Source organism: Felis catus, chromosome C1 (assembly GCF_018350175.1).
Source record: "Felis catus isolate Fca126 chromosome C1, F.catus_Fca126_mat1.0, whole genome shotgun sequence".
In the NCBI taxonomy this organism is placed as follows: domain Eukaryota; kingdom Metazoa; phylum Chordata; class Mammalia; order Carnivora; family Felidae; genus Felis; species Felis catus.
Genome location: NC_058375.1, coordinates 79,996,798 through 80,014,773, shown reverse-complemented (window position 1 = coordinate 80,014,773; position 17,976 = coordinate 79,996,798). Strand labels below are relative to the sequence as shown.

Here is a 17,976-nt window from a genome sequence, read left to right as displayed (position 1 = left end):
GGCAGAGAGAGAGGGAGACACAGAATTGGAAACAGGCTCCAGGCTCTGAGCCATCACCCCAGAGCCTGACGCGGGGCTCGAACTCACGGACCGCGAGATCGTGACCTGGTTGAAGTCGGACGCTTAACCGACTGCGCCACCCAGGCGCCCCAATAATTCTTAATAGGAAAATACTTTTTCCTTTTTTCTTTTGCACCTTGTTTTCCTTTTTGCAGTTTTTAATTAAACTGAGATTGAGCTTTAAAGGTCCATGATGATAGAATTCTAATCATAAAGTAAAGTTACTTTGGTGAAGAGTTTTGAAAAATATCTTTAAATACTAGTGGCCATTTACTTAATGCTGTTTATTATGTACTATGCACTGTGCTCAGCCTCCACCATCTTAATCCTTAAAGTAGCCTTAGGGAAGTAGTGTTCTTATCCCCATTTTACAGAGGGCAAACCAAAGTTACGTGAGCTTAAATATTGAGCCCAGTGTCCTACAGCTACTAAGTGAGTGCTGGACTTCAAACCCAGTCTCTTTAATCCCTTTTGCATTGAATCCCTGCATGGTCTGTATTGCCCAGCCAAAGAGATCAAATTTGTTTAAGATCTCACAATTTTGGTAGATGTGTTTTCCTACACTGTCCAGTAAGGTAGCCACTTGCCATATGTAACTCTTTAAATTTAAATTAAGTAAAATTAAAAATATACTTCTGATTTACATTAGCCACTTTTCATATGCTCAAATAACCACATGTAACTAGTATCTACCTTATTGTACAGTGCAGATACAGAACATTTCCATCATCATAGAACATTCTGCACTAAGCTGTTCACTAGACCTTCAGAGAAATGCTTATTATATGATAAAATGGTAAAAGATGGCTGGAAGAAGCAGGTCTTTGTGTTCTGTTTAAGTGACAATATAAATATTTAGATTGCTTCTATAACTTCCTGACTAATATTTTTAAAATTTGCAGAGTTGTATGTTTTGAATGGATTTATTAATGTTAATTAATGCTGTTAGCAAACAATGAGGTTATTTATTCTTAGATCTTGAGAACTGCAGTTGTAAATAGGTATACAATTCTTATAAGATGTCATAGCATTTAAACAGATTTCTTAAGCCCTTTGAGTTCTAAATACTTGACATTCTTTAACAGGAATTATGTCACATAACAAATCAGAATGAAAAGTTTCTGAAGCAAAAATCTGTTAGCTTCTGCTCTAATCTTAAGTTTGTTTTCTTCCATGTTGTAAGTCTTTTGAAAATGTCTCTGTGGAATCGGTGGACTCATCTAATGAAAAAGGTAATGCTTGAGGTACTTAAAATCTTAGTCAAATTTTTTTTGCAATTACTTTTCATAAGTGTTTTTGGATTACTTAATGTCTTGCTTGGTAACCTAAAGTGTTCATTTTTAACACAAACTGATGTGTCAAACTTTACATAAATACTTAAGGGAAAAAAACCTGCTACAGTAGATAGATAATGGAGAGACTGGTCAAGAATTCTAAAGGGCTTGGGGCCCCTGGGTGGCTTAGTTGGTTAAGCGTCCGACTTTGGTTCAGGTCACAATCTCAGATTTGAGCCCCTCATCTGGCTCTGCACTGACAGTGTGGAGTTGCTTAGGAGTCTCTCTCTGTCCCTGTCTCTCTGCCCCCACCCCCCGCTCTCTCTCACTCTCTCAAAATAAATAAATAAACTTAAAAAAATTCTATAGGGCTTGTAACTTGATGAATAATAGGAATATATATTAAGAATAAAACATACATTATAATTTAAAACCATTTTAAATTTGAACTGTGACCTTTATGTCTAAATTTGCCACTTGAAATTTTTTAAAACAGTTTTCATTGAAGAACATCTTAGGATTTGAATGCTTCTTTGTTTAGAGTTATGTGCTGATATTTAATATATACTTGGTATTTTTATTTTCAGGAAATTTTTCTCCCATAGAGCTAGACAGCGTGCTATTAAAGAACACTGATTCTGTAGAATTGGCTTTGTCTTATGCTAAAACGTGGTCAAAATATACCAAGAACATAGTTTCATGGGTTGAGAAGAAGCTTAACTTGGGTGAGTTGCCCTTTAGGGCATCTGATTAACTTTGGAGTGTAAGAACTAAATTGTTCACAATTCATTTTCTACAGACGATGACTAATATGATTCCAAATTAGTAGCTGTTTCATTGTAGTGAATAAAATCATTGTCCATTTTGTCTTCTTGAAATAGGAAAGACTTTTCTTACAATAAATGTACTTACTGAACTTTACTGTGGGCCAACCACTCGATCTGGGAACACAAAGACAATTAGTATACTGTCTTTGACTTTAAGGAAGTCATACTTCAGTGGGTGAAAAGAATTGCAATCAGATAATATGGTTAAAAGAAATAAAAGCAACAATAGGTGTATGAGCACAGGCGATGGAAACATCTTAATAGTTAGGTTTTTTCCCCAGTGTTTTCAGTTGACAAAATACTTTCACATCCTGTACTTCATTTAATCCTTACCAAAGCCCTGGAAAGAAGGCAAGAAAAGAATTCTTCCCATTTTACAGCTCAGGCAAACAAGACAGGTGATTTGCCTGAGGTCAGATAGCAGATTTATCTAGGATTATATAAGTAACTGGAAGAATATGGGATTTACCCAAAGCCTGTGCTCTTTCTACCACATTATTTGCCCTTTGTAGGGAATGCCCATCAGAATCACCTGAATAGCCTTATAAAAGGGCAATACACAGGCCTAGGTCACATCTCCTAAGAATTGAGGCCAAGCAACTATATTTTGAAAGTTTCCTAGTGGGTTTCATGAGCATTTCTGGTTAAGAGTCACAGTATCATATGATGCAGACTACTGTGTGTGCTCACTCTTTGAATTGGGAATTACAAATAATTTTAGAGTATAGAAGGGAAAAATAATTTACCTTCTGATACTTTCTTTGACCTTTTCAGAATTGGAGTCCACTAGAAATATTGTCAAGTTGGCAGAGGCAACTAGAAGTAACATTGGAATGCAGGTAAGTGTTCAGTGAACTCCTAGGGTTCTGTACCAAGAGGTTACCCAGATGAGCTACTGATAGTGCCTCTCAAAATCAGAACATTGTGTAGTTAATATAGGAAAGAAATGAAATGCTCAACTTAAAATCCTTTTATTTAAAAAAAAATTTTTTTTAACATTTATTTAATTTTGAGAGACAGAGATAGAGCACAGGCTGGGGGGGGGGGGGGCTGGGGGGTGGCAGGTGTGGGCAGAGAAAGAGTGAGACACAGAATGGAAGTGGGATCCAGGCTCTGAGCTGTCAGCACAGAGCCTGATGCGGGGCTTGAACTCGTGAACCATGAGATCATGACCTGAGCCGAAGTTGGACACTAAACTGACTGAGCCACCCAGGCACCCCTAGACTTAAAATCCTTTTAAACTTACATGGATACCCATTATGGAAAAAAATGAGGAAATTCACAATTTTATGCAAATATTGATTGTCTTGTTAGCCACTAGTTTTGCTACCTAGTTTTATAATTAATATTCTTCAGTATTTTTTTCATATAGTCGTATTTATGACTAGTTTTTCTGCAAAAAAAGTCTAAACTTAAAATTTCTCCTTCTGAAGAAGAGTAATGGGAGATCTAGAACTTTAGTGCTATTTCTATTGGAAAATTTACTTTTCAATTTTGAATTCTAGGAGTTTATGCCATTGCAGTCTCTATTTACCAGTGCTCTTCTTAGTGATATCAAAAACAGTCACCTTTTGCAACAAACAATCGCAGCACTCCAAGCCAACAAATTTGTGCAGGTAAAAATGTATATGTGTAATACACATTTCTTTAACAACAGCATACCTTTAGATAACAGCTTTTTTTCCTTTTTTCAAAATGCTCTTGACAGCCTCTACTTGGGAGGAAAAATGAAATGGAAAAACAAAGGAAAGAAATAAAAGAACTTTGGAAACAGGAACAAAATAAAATGGTTAGTATTATAATGGAGTTTCATCTAGAATGGATAAAGAAGATGTGGTATATGTATACAATGGAGTATTACTCGGCAATTGAAAAGAATGAAATCTTGCCATTTGCAGCTACATGGATGGAACTGGAGGGTATTATGCTAAGTGAAATTAGAGAAAGACAAAAATCATATGACTTCACTCGTATGAAGACTTTAAGAGACAAAACAGATGAACATTAAGGGAAGGGAAACAAAAATAATAGAAAAACAGGGAGGGGGACAAAACAGAAGAGACTCATAAATATGGAGAACAAACTGAGGGTTACTGGAGGGGTTGTGGGAGGGGGGATGGGCTAAATGGGTAAGGGGCACTAAGGAATCCACTCCTGAAATCATTGTTGCACTATATGCTAACTAATTTGGATGTAAATTTAAAAAACAAAAACAAAAAAATAAGTTATGATGGAGTTTCATCTACCTATTTGTGAATATCTAAAATCATCTGCAGTATATAAGCATCTACCGTAGAAGATGCATCTTACTCTGTAGTTTTTCTAAAATGCTGTCTTAATTAGCTTGTTCAATATGCTAAAGAAGCTTATACATTAGGGTTTCTTATTCTGCATTTAATAGTCTTTTTTTTTTCTGTGTAGCTTGAAACAGAGACTGCTCTTAAAAAGGCAAAACTGTTATGCATGCAACGTCAGGATGAGTACGAAAAAGCAAAATCTTCCATGTTTCGTGCAGAAGAGGAGCATCTGTGCTCAAGTGGTGGAGTAGTCAAAAATCTCAACAAGCAGCTAGAAAAAAAGCGAAGGTTGGAAGAGGAGGCTCTTCAAAAAGTAATCATCTTTTTTGTTTGCAAGTTGAATTAGCAATAATCTGCTAAGGCTCAGGATTGCCTGGAAGGCTTGTTAAAACAGGCTACTGCCCCCTCCTCCCCCCATCCAGAGTTTCTGATTGAGTAGCTCTAGGATTGGCCCCAGGCAACTTGTACTTCCAACAGGTCCCCAGGTGATGCTGCTGCTGCTGGTGGTGGGATCCACACGCTGAGAATCAGTATGCTAAGAGGTTTTTGCCTACCTTCTAAATCTTTGGGTTTGTTTATGAAAAAGTATCTTAGAGAAAGCAGTAGTTTAATATTTTGACTTGATTATTCAGGAAGTTCAACTTTTAGGCAACTGTGTGTATATGTATACTGATTCCAGTACCTGATAGCAAAGCTAGGCTGGAACTTTATATTGTTTATAAGAAGATTATAAAGAAAATGGTGACTGTAAATAGAAAAGGCTGTTAAATAGAAGTACACATGTATTTCGTACATAGTATACTAATTGTAAGTCCTACTTGACTGTCCATTAAAGTCAGGTACCCATGAATCACTGACCAGAACAGATTGTTATCTTTAGAAATATTCTCTTTGAAACAGATTATTTCATAATTTTTGTATAAAAAGATTTCTCAATTATTTAAATTGAGTTCTATTATATATGTATTTGTTTTAAAATGTAAATTCTAGTGGTCAGTGTTATTTTTTTTTCTGTGATATTCTTGAAGGTAGAAGAAGCAAATGAACTCTACAAAGTTTGTGTGACAAATGTTGAAGAGAGACGAAATGATCTAGAAAATACCAAAAGAGAAATTTTAACACAACTCCAGAAACTTGTTTTTCAGTGTGATCTTACCCTTAAAGCTGTAAGTTTTTTTTCTTTCAGTATTTTGAAGGCCAGGGGCAAAAAAGAGTAAATATCTGCAGAAGGGAGTGCGATGCTTGATGGGTCATGATTCTTAAGGGATTTAATTTCTTAATGAAATTAAAGAAACATTTAGATTAATGAAACATTTAGAGTTTGAAAATTGACTTTCAGTTTTTCATAGCAGTATATGATTTGAGTTACATTTTTTATCTGGACAGCCACCCCATGGATTGATGATTTGTCCAATTAAAATTAAAGTCTGAGAGTTTGAACATGCCTCTAAGCCACTGTCTTTCTTAACTTGGTTGACAAAATGGATTTGACCATTGAAACTTCTATCAGTACTATAAGATCTATTCTTCAAAATTTGCATAAACTAAATATTAAAATTGAACCCAGTGATTTATTTGGGAAAAAAGTATCCTTCCCTCAAATATTTTCATTTGCCTCTTTAAAATGACTTGTATTAAAAGTTTATATACAAAATACCTTTTTTGGGTATACATTTCACAAGCTGTAACCCATGTATAAATTTGTGTAACCACCACCATCACAATCAGGATTCAGAACAATTCCATCACTCCAAAAAATTTTGCTCATGGTGCCCCTTTGTAGTCAGACTGTCTACCCAACCCTGACCCCTGGCAAATATTGACCTGTGCTCTGTGTTTATAGGTGGGTCTTTGCCAGAGTGTCATATAAATGGAATCCTGTAGCATGTAACTTGGAGACTGGCTTCTTTTCCTCAGCATAATGTCTTTGAGATTCAGCAGTGCTATGCATGGATCAATAGTTCATTTCTTTTTATTGCTGAATAGTATTCCGTTACATGAGTGTACCACAGTGTTTATGCATTTATCAGTTGGACATTTGTGTTGTTTCGGGTTTTGGGTGATTGTGAATATAGAGCTGCTATGAATATTTGTTTACAGGTTTTTGTGTGAACATAAGTTTTCATATTTCTAGGGTAAGTACCTAGGAGCGAGATTACTGGATGGTATGGTAAATGTCTGTTTAATGTTACAAGAAATTGCCAAATTGTTTTCCAGAATGACCATAACATTTTTCATTCTAACCAGTAATATACGAGAGTTCCAGTAGTTCTGCATCCTTCACAACACTTGTCAGTTGTTGTTTTTATATCTTAACTGTTCTAATACGTGTGTAGTGGTAGTTGTTTTAATTTGTATTTCTGGAGTGACTAATGATACTGAGCATCTTTTCAAGGACTTATTTGCCATCTCTATTTTGCCAGTTTTTAAAACTCGAGTTTGTTTTCTTATTGTTGAGTTTGCATATTTTGTCTTCCAGTCTGAAACTTTATTCATATATCAGTTTCTTTCAGGGAACAAAGGGTTTTAATTTTGATGGAGTCTAACTTAGGAATTTCTTTTATGGGTCATGCTTTTGGCATTATATCTAAGAGTGTTTCACCCAACTAAAGGTCACAAAAACTTCTCTCCTATGTTTTCTCCTAAAAATTTTATAGTTCGACATTGATATATGATCTATTTTGACTTAATTTTTATATAAGGCATGAAGTATAGATCGAGGTGTATTTTTTTGCATATAGATGTATTAAAATTATACCCATGGGGTTTTAATTTATGGAAATGACTGAATGCTGACATGGAGAGGTCAATGTTATTGAAAGATGAACTGCTTACTTCCATTTCCCGAGAGAAGGGAACATGCTGTGCCACACAGGGTCACAGAAGTGCCAGGTTTGGTGAAGCAGAGGCAGGAGTGAGGGGAAAGCTGAGTACATAGCCTTTATTGGGTTTTCAAGGGAAAAGCAAGGTACATCAGGATAAGCGGTATAGGATTGGTTAGCTTGAATAAGCCCAGTGTGCTTTGGGATATAGGGGTGGTCTCTAGTTGCTTGTACCTAGCCCTGGGATGATTCAGAGCAGGAGAAAATATCGACTTGGTGTGTGAGAGTTAGTTAATGAGGTTGTTCAGGTTGTATATGAAAGATGTGCCCCCTCCACCCTCTACCCCTGGGCTAAGAATTGGTTAGCCCTGGGAGGAGCAGACTCTCCCCAGCCAGCAAGCTTTTTAAGATATCAAAACATTATAAAATATGGAAAATGAAAAGCATTAATACAGGTGTCCACTTGTTTCAGTACCATTTGTTGAAAACATTGAGCCGTCTCCAATGATTTGCCTTTGCATCTTTGTGAAAAATCAATTGACCGAATTTTTATAGGTCAGTTTCTAGACTCCCTATTTTGTTCCATGGATATATGTACCTTTCCTTTGGCCCAAATTCTACTATGTTGATTACTGTTTTATATCAAGTCTTAAAATCAGGTAGTGTGAGTCTTCAACTTTATTCTTTTTTAGAATTGTTGTGAGTATTTAAGATTCTTTGCCCATAAAAATGTTGGAATCAGCTTGTATCTATAAACAAAGCCTGCTAGTATTTTAATTGGAATTGTGTTAAACCTTAGATCAGATAGGAAGAATTGACTGTATATGTAGCATCTTAAATATATATAGAGTTGTTCAATCCATGAAGAGAGTATGTCTCTCCACTTATTTAGAAACATGGTATTTTTTTAATCAGAATTTTATAGTTTTCAGCATAAAGGTTTTCCACATGTTTTGTTAGATTTAAACCTATGCATGTATGTATTTATTTGGGCGGCTATTGTGAATGTGATTGGTACAAATAAATAAATAGATTAAATACATACCACATATAATTTATGTGTATGTATCTATGCATACACATTTCTTTAATTTCAGATTTCAATTGTTCATTGTTAGTATTCAGAAATACAAGTGATTTTTGTGTATTGATCTTGAATCTTGCAACCTTGCTGAAATTAGTCCTAGAACTTTTTTTGTAGAAACATTGGGCTTTTCTACATAGAAAATCATATTATCTACTAATAGGGACAGTTTTATTTCTTCATTTCCAGTCCGTATTCCTTTTATTTCTTTTTCTTTTTTGCACTGACTGTGGCTGTGACAGAAGATATCTTTGTCCTATTCTGGATTTTAAGGGCAAAGCATTTAGTCTTTCACCATTAAATATAATAGCTTATAGGTCTTTTGATGATGCCCTTTATCAGGGTAAGGAATTTCCCTTTTTCTAATTTGCAGAGAGTTTTATCATGAAGAGAGAATTTTTTTTAACTGTTGAGAATTTTGGGATTGTTTTTTATTACAGCATAAACTAGCAAATCTGTCTGCTATAGTATGTATTTAATATATGTGTATATATTTTCTAAATTCTTTTATAGGTACCTTTATATACTATTTCATGTACACCTAAATATGGGAGAGGAACATATTTAGAACAAATAATGTATAAATACAATTTACAAAACTTAAATATGCAATGTTTGCTAATTAAATTATTATAAACATTTATAATTGTGTCTTTGTTTTTTAAAAAAAGAGATGATTTTATCAAATGATTTTTTTGCATCATTTGATGTGATAACACAGTTTTTCTTTTGTAGTCTGTTAATATGATGGATTATATTAATAGTTGAGTGTTGATCTCTAGTCTTATTTCTGGATAAGCTGCTTTTGGTTGTTATACATTGTTCTTTTTATATGTTGCTGGATTCAATTTGGTTAGTATTTTGTTGAGTATTTTTTTCTTTTTCTTCTCTGTTAATGAAAGACATTGGTATCTTGCTATTGTTTTTTTTTAATCTGGTTTTATATCAGGGTAATTCTGGTCTTATAAAATGAATGGGGAAGTGTTCCTTCTTATCAGTTTTCTGGAAGAGAAACTGGTGTTATTTCTTCAATTGTTTGGTGGCATTCTCTGGTGAAAGCAAATGGGCTTAGGGTTTTCATTTTTAGAAAGTTTTTCTTTTCTTTCTTTCTTTCTTTCTTTCTTTTTTTTTTTTTTTAAGTTTGTTTATTTTAAGAGAGAGACAGAGAGTGAACAGGGGAGGGGCAGAGACAAAGGGAGAGAAAGAATTCCAAGCAGGCTCTGTGCTGTCAGCGCTAAGCCCAATGTGGGGCTCAAACTCACAAACTGTGAGATCATGACCTGAGCCGAAACCAAGATTCAGATGCCATCTGACTGAGCCATCTAGGTGCCCCATTTTTTTGGAATTATGTATTCAATTTATTTTGATATAGGCCTATTTGAGTTAATTATTTCTTTTGGGGTGATTTTTGGTAGTTTGTGGCTTTCATGTAATCAGTCCCTTTTACCTCAGTTGTGTAATTTATGTGCAAAAAGTTGTTCATAGGTTTTCTATAAACTTTCAGTGTCTCAATAGGCTGTAGTGATATCCTTTGATTCCTGATATTGGTAATTGTGCTTTCTTTCTTTCCCTCTGGTTAGTCTGGCTAGAGGTTTATCATTTTGATTGACCTTTTCAGAAAACTAGCTTTTATTTATTTGTTTTTAATTTATTTTAAAATGTTTATTAATTTTTGAGAGAAAGTACAGCACATGGGAGTGCACAGGGGCACATGGGGGAGGGGGCGGAGAGAGAGAATCCCAAGTGTTCTCTGTCAGCACAGAGCTTGATGTGGGGCTTGAACCATGAGATAATGACCTGAGCTGAAATCGAGTCTGATGATTAATTGACTGAGCCACCCAGGCGTCCCAGAGCTAGCTTTTAATTTCATTGGTTTCTCTATTGTTCTTTTTAAAATTTCATTTATTTTTGCTTGCTTTGGGTTTATTTTGCTCTTCATCTTAGTTTCTTTTAGCTCTTCTTTTTTAGAGGTGGAAGCTTAGATTGTTCTTTGAGACCTCTGTACTTTTTTAATACAAATATTTAAGTATTTAGATTTCTAAGTAATGCTTACATCCCACAAATTTTGAATTTTATGGCTCTATTTTTGTACATTACAAAATATTTCCTAATTTCCCTTGAGACTTCATCTTTGACCTATGGGTAATGTAGAAGTTGATTGTTTAATTTCCAAGTGTTTAAGGATTTTCTGGATATATTCCTGATACTGATTTCTAGTTTAATTGTGTTATAATGAGAGAAATATTTTGTATAATTTCAATTTTCTTAGATTTATTGTGGTTTGTTTTATGATTCAGGATATGGTCTGTCTTGGTGAACGTTCCATGCATATATTTTTAAAAATGTGTATGTATTCTGCTTTTGTTTTCTCGGGTATTTTATGTCAATTGGTTGTTGTTGGTTTATGGTGCTATTCTATATCTTTGAGGATTTACCTTTTACTTCTATCAATTACAGAGGAAGGAGGGTTTTTTTTAAGTTTTTATTTAATTAAATTTTTTAATGTTTACTTATTTTTGAGAGAAAGAGAGTAGGGAAGGGACAGAGAGGGAGAGAGAGAGAACCCCAAGTGCAGAGCCCTACCCAGGGCTCAAACCCACAAACTGTGAGATTATGACCTGAGCTGAAATTAAGAGTCAGATGCTTAACCCAGGAGCCCCTAAATTTTTATTTAAATTCACTAGTTAACATACAGTGTAATATTAGGTTCGGGTGTATAATGTAGTGATTCAACACTTCCATACAATAAGTATACTCATCACAACAAGTGCCCTCCTTAATCCCCATCATCTATTTAACCCAACCCCCACTCACCTCCCTTTTGGTAACCATCAGTTTGTTCAGAGAAAGGAGTTTTGAAGTCTTCAACATATTGTATATTTTTAGTTGTATCAGTTTTTGCTTTATGTATTTTGAAACTCAGTTGCTTGTGCATTAATGATTGTTACATATTCTTGGTAAATTAATCCTTTTATCCTTACAAAATGTTTCTTTTTATCCTGGTAATTTTTATTTTATTTTTTAGTCTACTTTATCTAATACTGATATAAGTATTTCAGTTTTCTTTTAGTAATTTTTATCATGGTATATCTTTTTACATTCTTCTAGTTTTAGCTTTATCATTTTATTTATTTATTTAAATTCAGGTTCATTAACATGCAGTGTAGTCTTGACCTCAGGAGCAGAACCCAGTGATTCATCTCTTACATATGATACCCAGCACTCATTCTGTAAAGTGCCCTTCTTAATGTCCATCACCCATTTAACCCATCCCACCACCCACCTCCCCTCCAGCAACCCTTGGTTCGTTATCTGTATTTAAGGGTCTCTTATTTGCCTCCCTGTTTTTATCTTATGTTTCATTATATTTAAAGTGAATTTCTTATATAACATATAGTTCAGTCTTGTTTTTTTTTTTTTAATCTGTTGATAATCTGTGTCTTTTAAGTGAAATATTTAGACCATTCTATTTAATGCAAATGTATGTTCAAATTTAGGCCTACTCTTTTTTTCTGTTTATACCTTAATGTTTCCCTTTGTTTCCATTTTGTTGCCTTATATTGGATAAATTGATAATTTTTTGGAATTACAGCTAATCTATATTACAGATTTAATCTATTTTTATTTAGGTATTACAATTATATATATTTTTAAATGTTTATTTAATTTTGAGAGAGAGAGAGCAAGGAGGGGAGGGGCAAAGGGAGGGAGACAGAAGATCTGAAGCAGGCTCCATGCTGACATCAGAGAGCCCAATGTGGGGCTCGAACTCATGAACCTTCAGATAATTACCTGAGCCAAAATCAGACACTTAACTGACTGAGCCACACACGTGCCCCTAGAGTTATATTTTAATTTACCTAAAATGCTCATTTACATTTTAATTAATTTGTTATCCACATTTAGATTTATTGGGTTTTTGACTATATTGCTTTATACAATTTTTTTTTTGATGGTTGCTGTAGGGACATGTTTATAAAAACTTTCTTCTACTTAGAACTAATATTTTTACCACTTCAAGTGGAATGTAGAAAGCACGTAGTCCCACTGTAAGTCCCTTTTACTTGCTTTGGGTTGTAGTTGATACATGTATGCTACATCTATATGCTTTGAGAAATCCATAGTCATTTGAATTATTGCTCCCTCTATATGGAATGTTTTTGGGGGGGTTGTTTTGTTTTTTGCTTGCAAGGTTTTTCCTTTGTTTTTGGTTTTCAGCATTTTGAAACAACACTCATTTGAGTGTGAATTTTGTTGAAGTTGTTCTCTTTTTGGTTCCCTGAACTTTTTGAATCTACAAGTTTGACCCTTGGAATATTTGGGAGGTTGTCAGCTATTGTTTCTTCAAATTTTTTTTTTGTAGCCCTTTCTCCTCTTCTCTGAGACTTCAGTGACTCAAATTTTAGACCTTTGTTATTATCCTAAGGGGCTGGAGGATCTTTTTTTTTTTTCCTAATCTTTTTTCTTTCTCTCTTTTTTTTTTAACATTTATTATCCAGAGACAGAGAGAGACAGAGCAGGAGTGGGGGAGGGACAGAGAGAGGGAAACACAGAATCTGAAGCAGGCTCCAGGCTGTAAGCTGTCAGCGCAGAGCCCAACGTTGGACTCGAACCCACAAACCTTGAGATCATGACCTGAGCCAAAGTTGGATGCTTAACCAACTTAGCCACCCCGGGCACCCCTCTTTTTTATCTTGATTGTTGTTCTATTGGATCTGTCATTGAGTTCATGGACTCTTCCCTTTGTTATCTCCATTTTCCTATACAGGCAAAATAGTAAATTTTTTTGTTTGGGATACTATATTTTTCAGTAGTAAATTTTTATTTTTTAATATCTTCCATTTCTCTGCTGAGACTTCAGTCTTACCATATTTCAAGATTGTTTGCCTGTACTTAAACTGTCATAATAGTTGCTTTAACGTCTTTATCTAATAATCCAATACCTGAGTCATCTCAGGGTTAGTGTCTGTTTATTGTCTTTTCTCTTGTCAGTTGAGATTTCCTGGTTCTTCTAACAAGTAATTTTGGATAATATCCTGCACTTTCCAGTATTACCTTATGTGACTTTATAACCTATACTGAATGTTTATTGTTAAAAAATTTCAGCAAGCATTTGATCTACGTAGTTAGGTTCACTTCTAGGTTTCCCTAGAATCCCTAAGGAATCCCTTCCAGGTTTTCTAGCTCTGAAACCTAGTAGGCCTACTCTGCTGCTGTGAGGGTCAAGTAGGAAAAGGATAAAGACAAAAAACAACAGGTATTTCAGACCCCTCCCTCTTCAGATCACAGTTTATCTGATCATAGAGAATTCCTCTCCAAGTTTTAGATGTCTGCTCAGCTGCTACTGCCACCACTGCCACAGCACTGCGTCTTTGTGCTTGGAACTTGCTTTGGGGCTGGGGGACAAGAGAAAACAAACATACAAAAGAAACCAGAAGGTTTCCCCCCACTCTTTCAGTCACATGTCTTTGAATAGGAGTTCAGTATTGGCTGGGAAACAAGTAGCAAAAGAAATACAGGAAGCATAGCACTGGACTGCTCATACCTTGGTTAGTAGTTTTCTTCTCTTAATGTTTATTTCTTTATTTTGAGAGAGACAGAGATAACGTGAGCAGGAAAGGGGCAGAAGGGGGAGATAGCGAGGGAGAGAGGCGGGGGTGGGGGTGGGGGGATGGAGAGAGAATGAGAATCTCAAGCAGGCTCCATGCTCAGCACAGAGCCAGATACTGGGCTCAATCCCACAACTGTGAGATCACGACCTGAGTCGAAATCAGGAGTTGGGCACTCAACCGACCTAGCCACCCACGCACACCTGTGGTTCCTTTCTACAATCTGCCTGCTACTGTTTACTTTTCAGCATTTTCAGATAGTTGAGAATTCGGTGGGAGACTGGGAGCATTGAGCCTATTCCATTTGAATCAGAAGCTCTCCATAAAATGTTCCTGAGTATTTAAAATTGTATCTCATTCATTTACGAAATTCCAATCAGTATGTGATTAACTTATAGAGTCAATTTTAACAAAATGATGTAAAAGAATTATAAAATCCCAGGAATCAAAATTACCTTATGAGTCACTTAGGCCAACCCTTTACATTTAAAGAGTCCTTTTCACCTCAGACAATAGCTAATGATAGCTAAAATTGAGTATGCACCTGCCAGTGTATTAAGTTCCTGGCCTACATTAACTCATTTAATTCTCACACAATTCCATTAAGTAAATATAACTGTTTTTTAGCTCCGTCTCACTGGGAAAGAAACTAAAGTTTAGAAAACCTTTCTTCTCAAAATGCAGTCCTTGGTCCAGTCCCATTCTCATGACGTTGGGAACCTGTGAGGAATGCAGAATTTTAGGTTTCAATTCAGACTTTTGGAATCTGAATCTGCATTTTGAACAGAATCCCCCATATGATTCATTTGCACATTAACTTTTTTTTTTTTTTGAAGCATTTGCTTAGAGAGGTTACAAATAACTTGATCAAGGTCACCCAGCATGTAAGTTGTAAAGCTAGGATAGAACTTGGTTGAATGACTTCAGAACCTGTGCTCTTAAATACCGTGCTGTCTTGCTGAATGATTATTTAGCCTGGGTGTGACAGCTCCAAAACTAATATAATGTTTCTACTGAGTGAAAAAAATGTTTTCTTGTGGCCTTTTCAGGCCATACTATACTGTGATATACTCCCTCTTCTACAGAATAACACTTTAAATATTTAAAGATAATTGTTATCTTCCTTTCCTGGATGGTTTTTTTTTTTTTCAGACTAAACACCCGCAAATCAGATTTTTTTCGTACAGCATGGTTTTAAGCTCTTTCACAAACTATAATCTTATTTGTCTACATACCTCTTAAAAAATGATGCTATTTGGTGATCCAACAATTATGATTTCCTTTAATTTGATGTAAATAAGAGGTTACTTAATTTTGTATATAGCATGTATGTATTTATTAATGCCCACTATGTATATAAAAGAAATTTAAGTCAGTTATATGCTCTCAAAGAGTGTAGCATATATTTAGGAAGAGAGAATTAACCCATCTGAAAAATTGGAGAGCAATACCTATCAGTGTATGAAGTAGACTTTGAGGTTAAAGTCTCTCAAATTTGGACAAATCCCCAAACTTACAAAAATCTCTACAGCATGTAATGTATAGAGACAGTTATAATAAAGGTGTTCTGTGTATATATTTGTGAAAAAAATTTCTTATTGACTAGAGTTCTTTGGAACCAATTTAGTTGATCAATTTTAGTTGTTCTGACTAGCATTTATTCACATGCAGATCCAAACATATACCAAATCCAACATTCAGTTCTTGAATATAGATATTATTTTCCAGGAAGAACCATGACTTTCTCATATTTCCTTATGTTCTCTTCTCCTCCATCAAAAGCAGAACTTGGGAACTTGGGTGACTTATTTTTCAACACCATCTCTCAAATTGTTTTTTAAAAAATTTTATTTTCACCCTAGGACATACCGCATTTTTTAGAGATTGCAAGAAAAGACAAATTATTTGAGATACAAAGATGCTAGACAGGTTCTCTCACTATCTTAGAGAAGATACAGAACTGACATTATATCCCAGAAAAATTGTAAGTTATATCATGGACATCAAGGATTACTTCTGAATATCTAAAATTGTCTTGAATTATGAAGTGTTGAAGGTTATGGGATAAAGACCATAATTACATGACTGAGAGGAAGGAGAAATGACCAGGTCAGTCATTAAAGACCTAAGCAAATCAATGGGCTTTGAAGAGTGAAAAGAATTAGAACAAGAATTGTTTTGCTTTGTTTTTTGTTTTGTTTTAAAGTACATTTAAGAAAAATTTATCTTTAAAAAATACAGGGTAGAAAATTACACTGAACTAAATTTATTTTAGATTTATTACTAATTTATATGAAAGAAACTTTTTCCCTTATTTGAAATTAAGGTAAATTCTAGTTGAATAGCTGTCATAAACATTTGCTCTAATCCATGTACCCTGGAATAACTAAAAATTTGATGTAGGTGATGAAAGCTGGGCATGGAGTTGGAAGTCGTATATGTTTGAGTGAGCAATACCAGAAAATGTGCAGAATTACAGTATGACTTTGGCTAATGACACTTTCTATTACTGTTCATTTGGTCATTTCCCCTTTACAAAGCACTTAGGACACTGTGCTACCACCATAGAGGATCCAGAAGAAAAGGACTTAAGTTCCTGACTCAGGGAGCAGACTGGGGGACAAAAAAGATTTGAACTTTTCAGTTTAAAGACAGTTTTGCGGCAATGATTACTTCTAGATGTTGGATTAAATCTGTTTGTTTGTTTTTTCTAGACCTTGCCCAAAGTCAGGCAACATAATATGCTCACGATGATGTTCAGTGTTGTATGCTTCCCAGTGTGGCCTTTTTCTTGGTGCTGGCACTTGAAATAAATGTATATTTACAAGGCATTCTGGATAGCATAAGTTATTTTGCCTTTTGTCTCTGTGACCATAGGTAACAGTTAACCTCTTCCAGATGCAACACCTACAGGCAGCCTCCCTTGCAAGCAATTTACAGTCTCTCTGTGATAGCGCCAAACTCTATGACCCAGGCCAGGAGTACAGTGAGTTTGTCAAGGCCACAAATTCAACTGAAGAAGAAAAAGTTGATGGGTGAGAATTAATGTATAGATGAAATTATTTCAAAAGATAAAATAAGTTTCTATCTGGTATAAGTTGGTGTCTTTTCTAACAACAGAATTTCTGAATTTTTTTAATATCCCGATGTAACTCATGTAAGACTAAAGCTTTTCAGTTTGACACAAGGCTCAGTTCTTTGAGATTTAGACATCCTCTGAGAGTGGCAAACCATGTCAATTTTGAATGCCCACACATTTAACAACCTCCATTTTCTGCAGTGGTTATACTAGAAACGTTTAACCATGACACGAATTATTAACCATACTTTTGCTCCTCTTTTCCATGTTTCAGCTGTAACAAGTTCAAGTGATTAATAAATTTTTTTCACATCTCCTTTAAGAAGCTGAACCTTATAATGTTTATTCTTGATATTCACTTAGTTTAATTACTCTTCATTAAATCAACAGATTTTTCTGAAAATAGAATAAAATAAGCTGTTAATTAGTCATTCTCCTAAATGATGAATTTTATTTGGGTTTTTCTTAGGAATGTAAATAAGCAGTTAACAAATAGTCCTCACACTTCTGGATATGGACCCAGTGACTCGTTAGAAGATGTAGTGCGCCTTGCTGACCCCTCTAGTAAGATTGAAGAGGACAGATGCTCCAATAGTGCTGATGTAACAGGTAGTGTTTAACATTAAAGGGAGCTCTAATTTATGAAAGATCAAATTATTTAAATGTGATTATTAAATGAGTTGCAGCTCTGAAGTTTAAAAATCAGGCCTTGAATTATAACTCTGTGAGACCTTAGTCAAAGTTGTAAGCACTGTGGCTCTTTTTTTTTTTTTTTTTTTTTTAATCTTTATTTTTGAGAAAGAGAGTGTGTGAGTGAGGGAGAAGCAGAGAGAGAGGGAGACAGAGGATCCAAAGCAGGTTCTGCACTGACAGCAGAGAGCCAGATCCAGGGCTCGATCTCATGAACTGTGACATCATCACCTC

General features: G+C 34.9%; 1 protein-coding gene across 5 annotated transcripts in view; it reads left to right on the top strand.

The window, feature by feature from the left end:
* ARHGAP29 (Rho GTPase activating protein 29) overlaps positions 1-17,976 on the top strand; it is a 66,637-nt gene that overhangs the window by 34,335 nt on the left and 14,326 nt on the right. For all 5 annotated transcript variants that reach the window (XM_023258922.2, XM_045036221.1, XM_045036219.1 and 2 more), the window contains 9 exons: positions 1,244-1,292; positions 1,922-2,059; positions 2,936-3,000; positions 3,667-3,777; positions 3,870-3,950; positions 4,583-4,771; positions 5,487-5,624; positions 16,851-17,008; positions 17,522-17,661. In XM_023258922.2, coding sequence (XP_023114690.2) covers positions 1,244-1,292; positions 1,922-2,059; positions 2,936-3,000; positions 3,667-3,777; positions 3,870-3,950; positions 4,583-4,771; positions 5,487-5,624; positions 16,851-17,008; positions 17,522-17,661 — 1,069 coding nt within the window. The remainder of the gene's footprint in view (positions 1-1,243; positions 1,293-1,921; positions 2,060-2,935; positions 3,001-3,666; positions 3,778-3,869; positions 3,951-4,582; positions 4,772-5,486; positions 5,625-16,850; positions 17,009-17,521; positions 17,662-17,976) is intronic.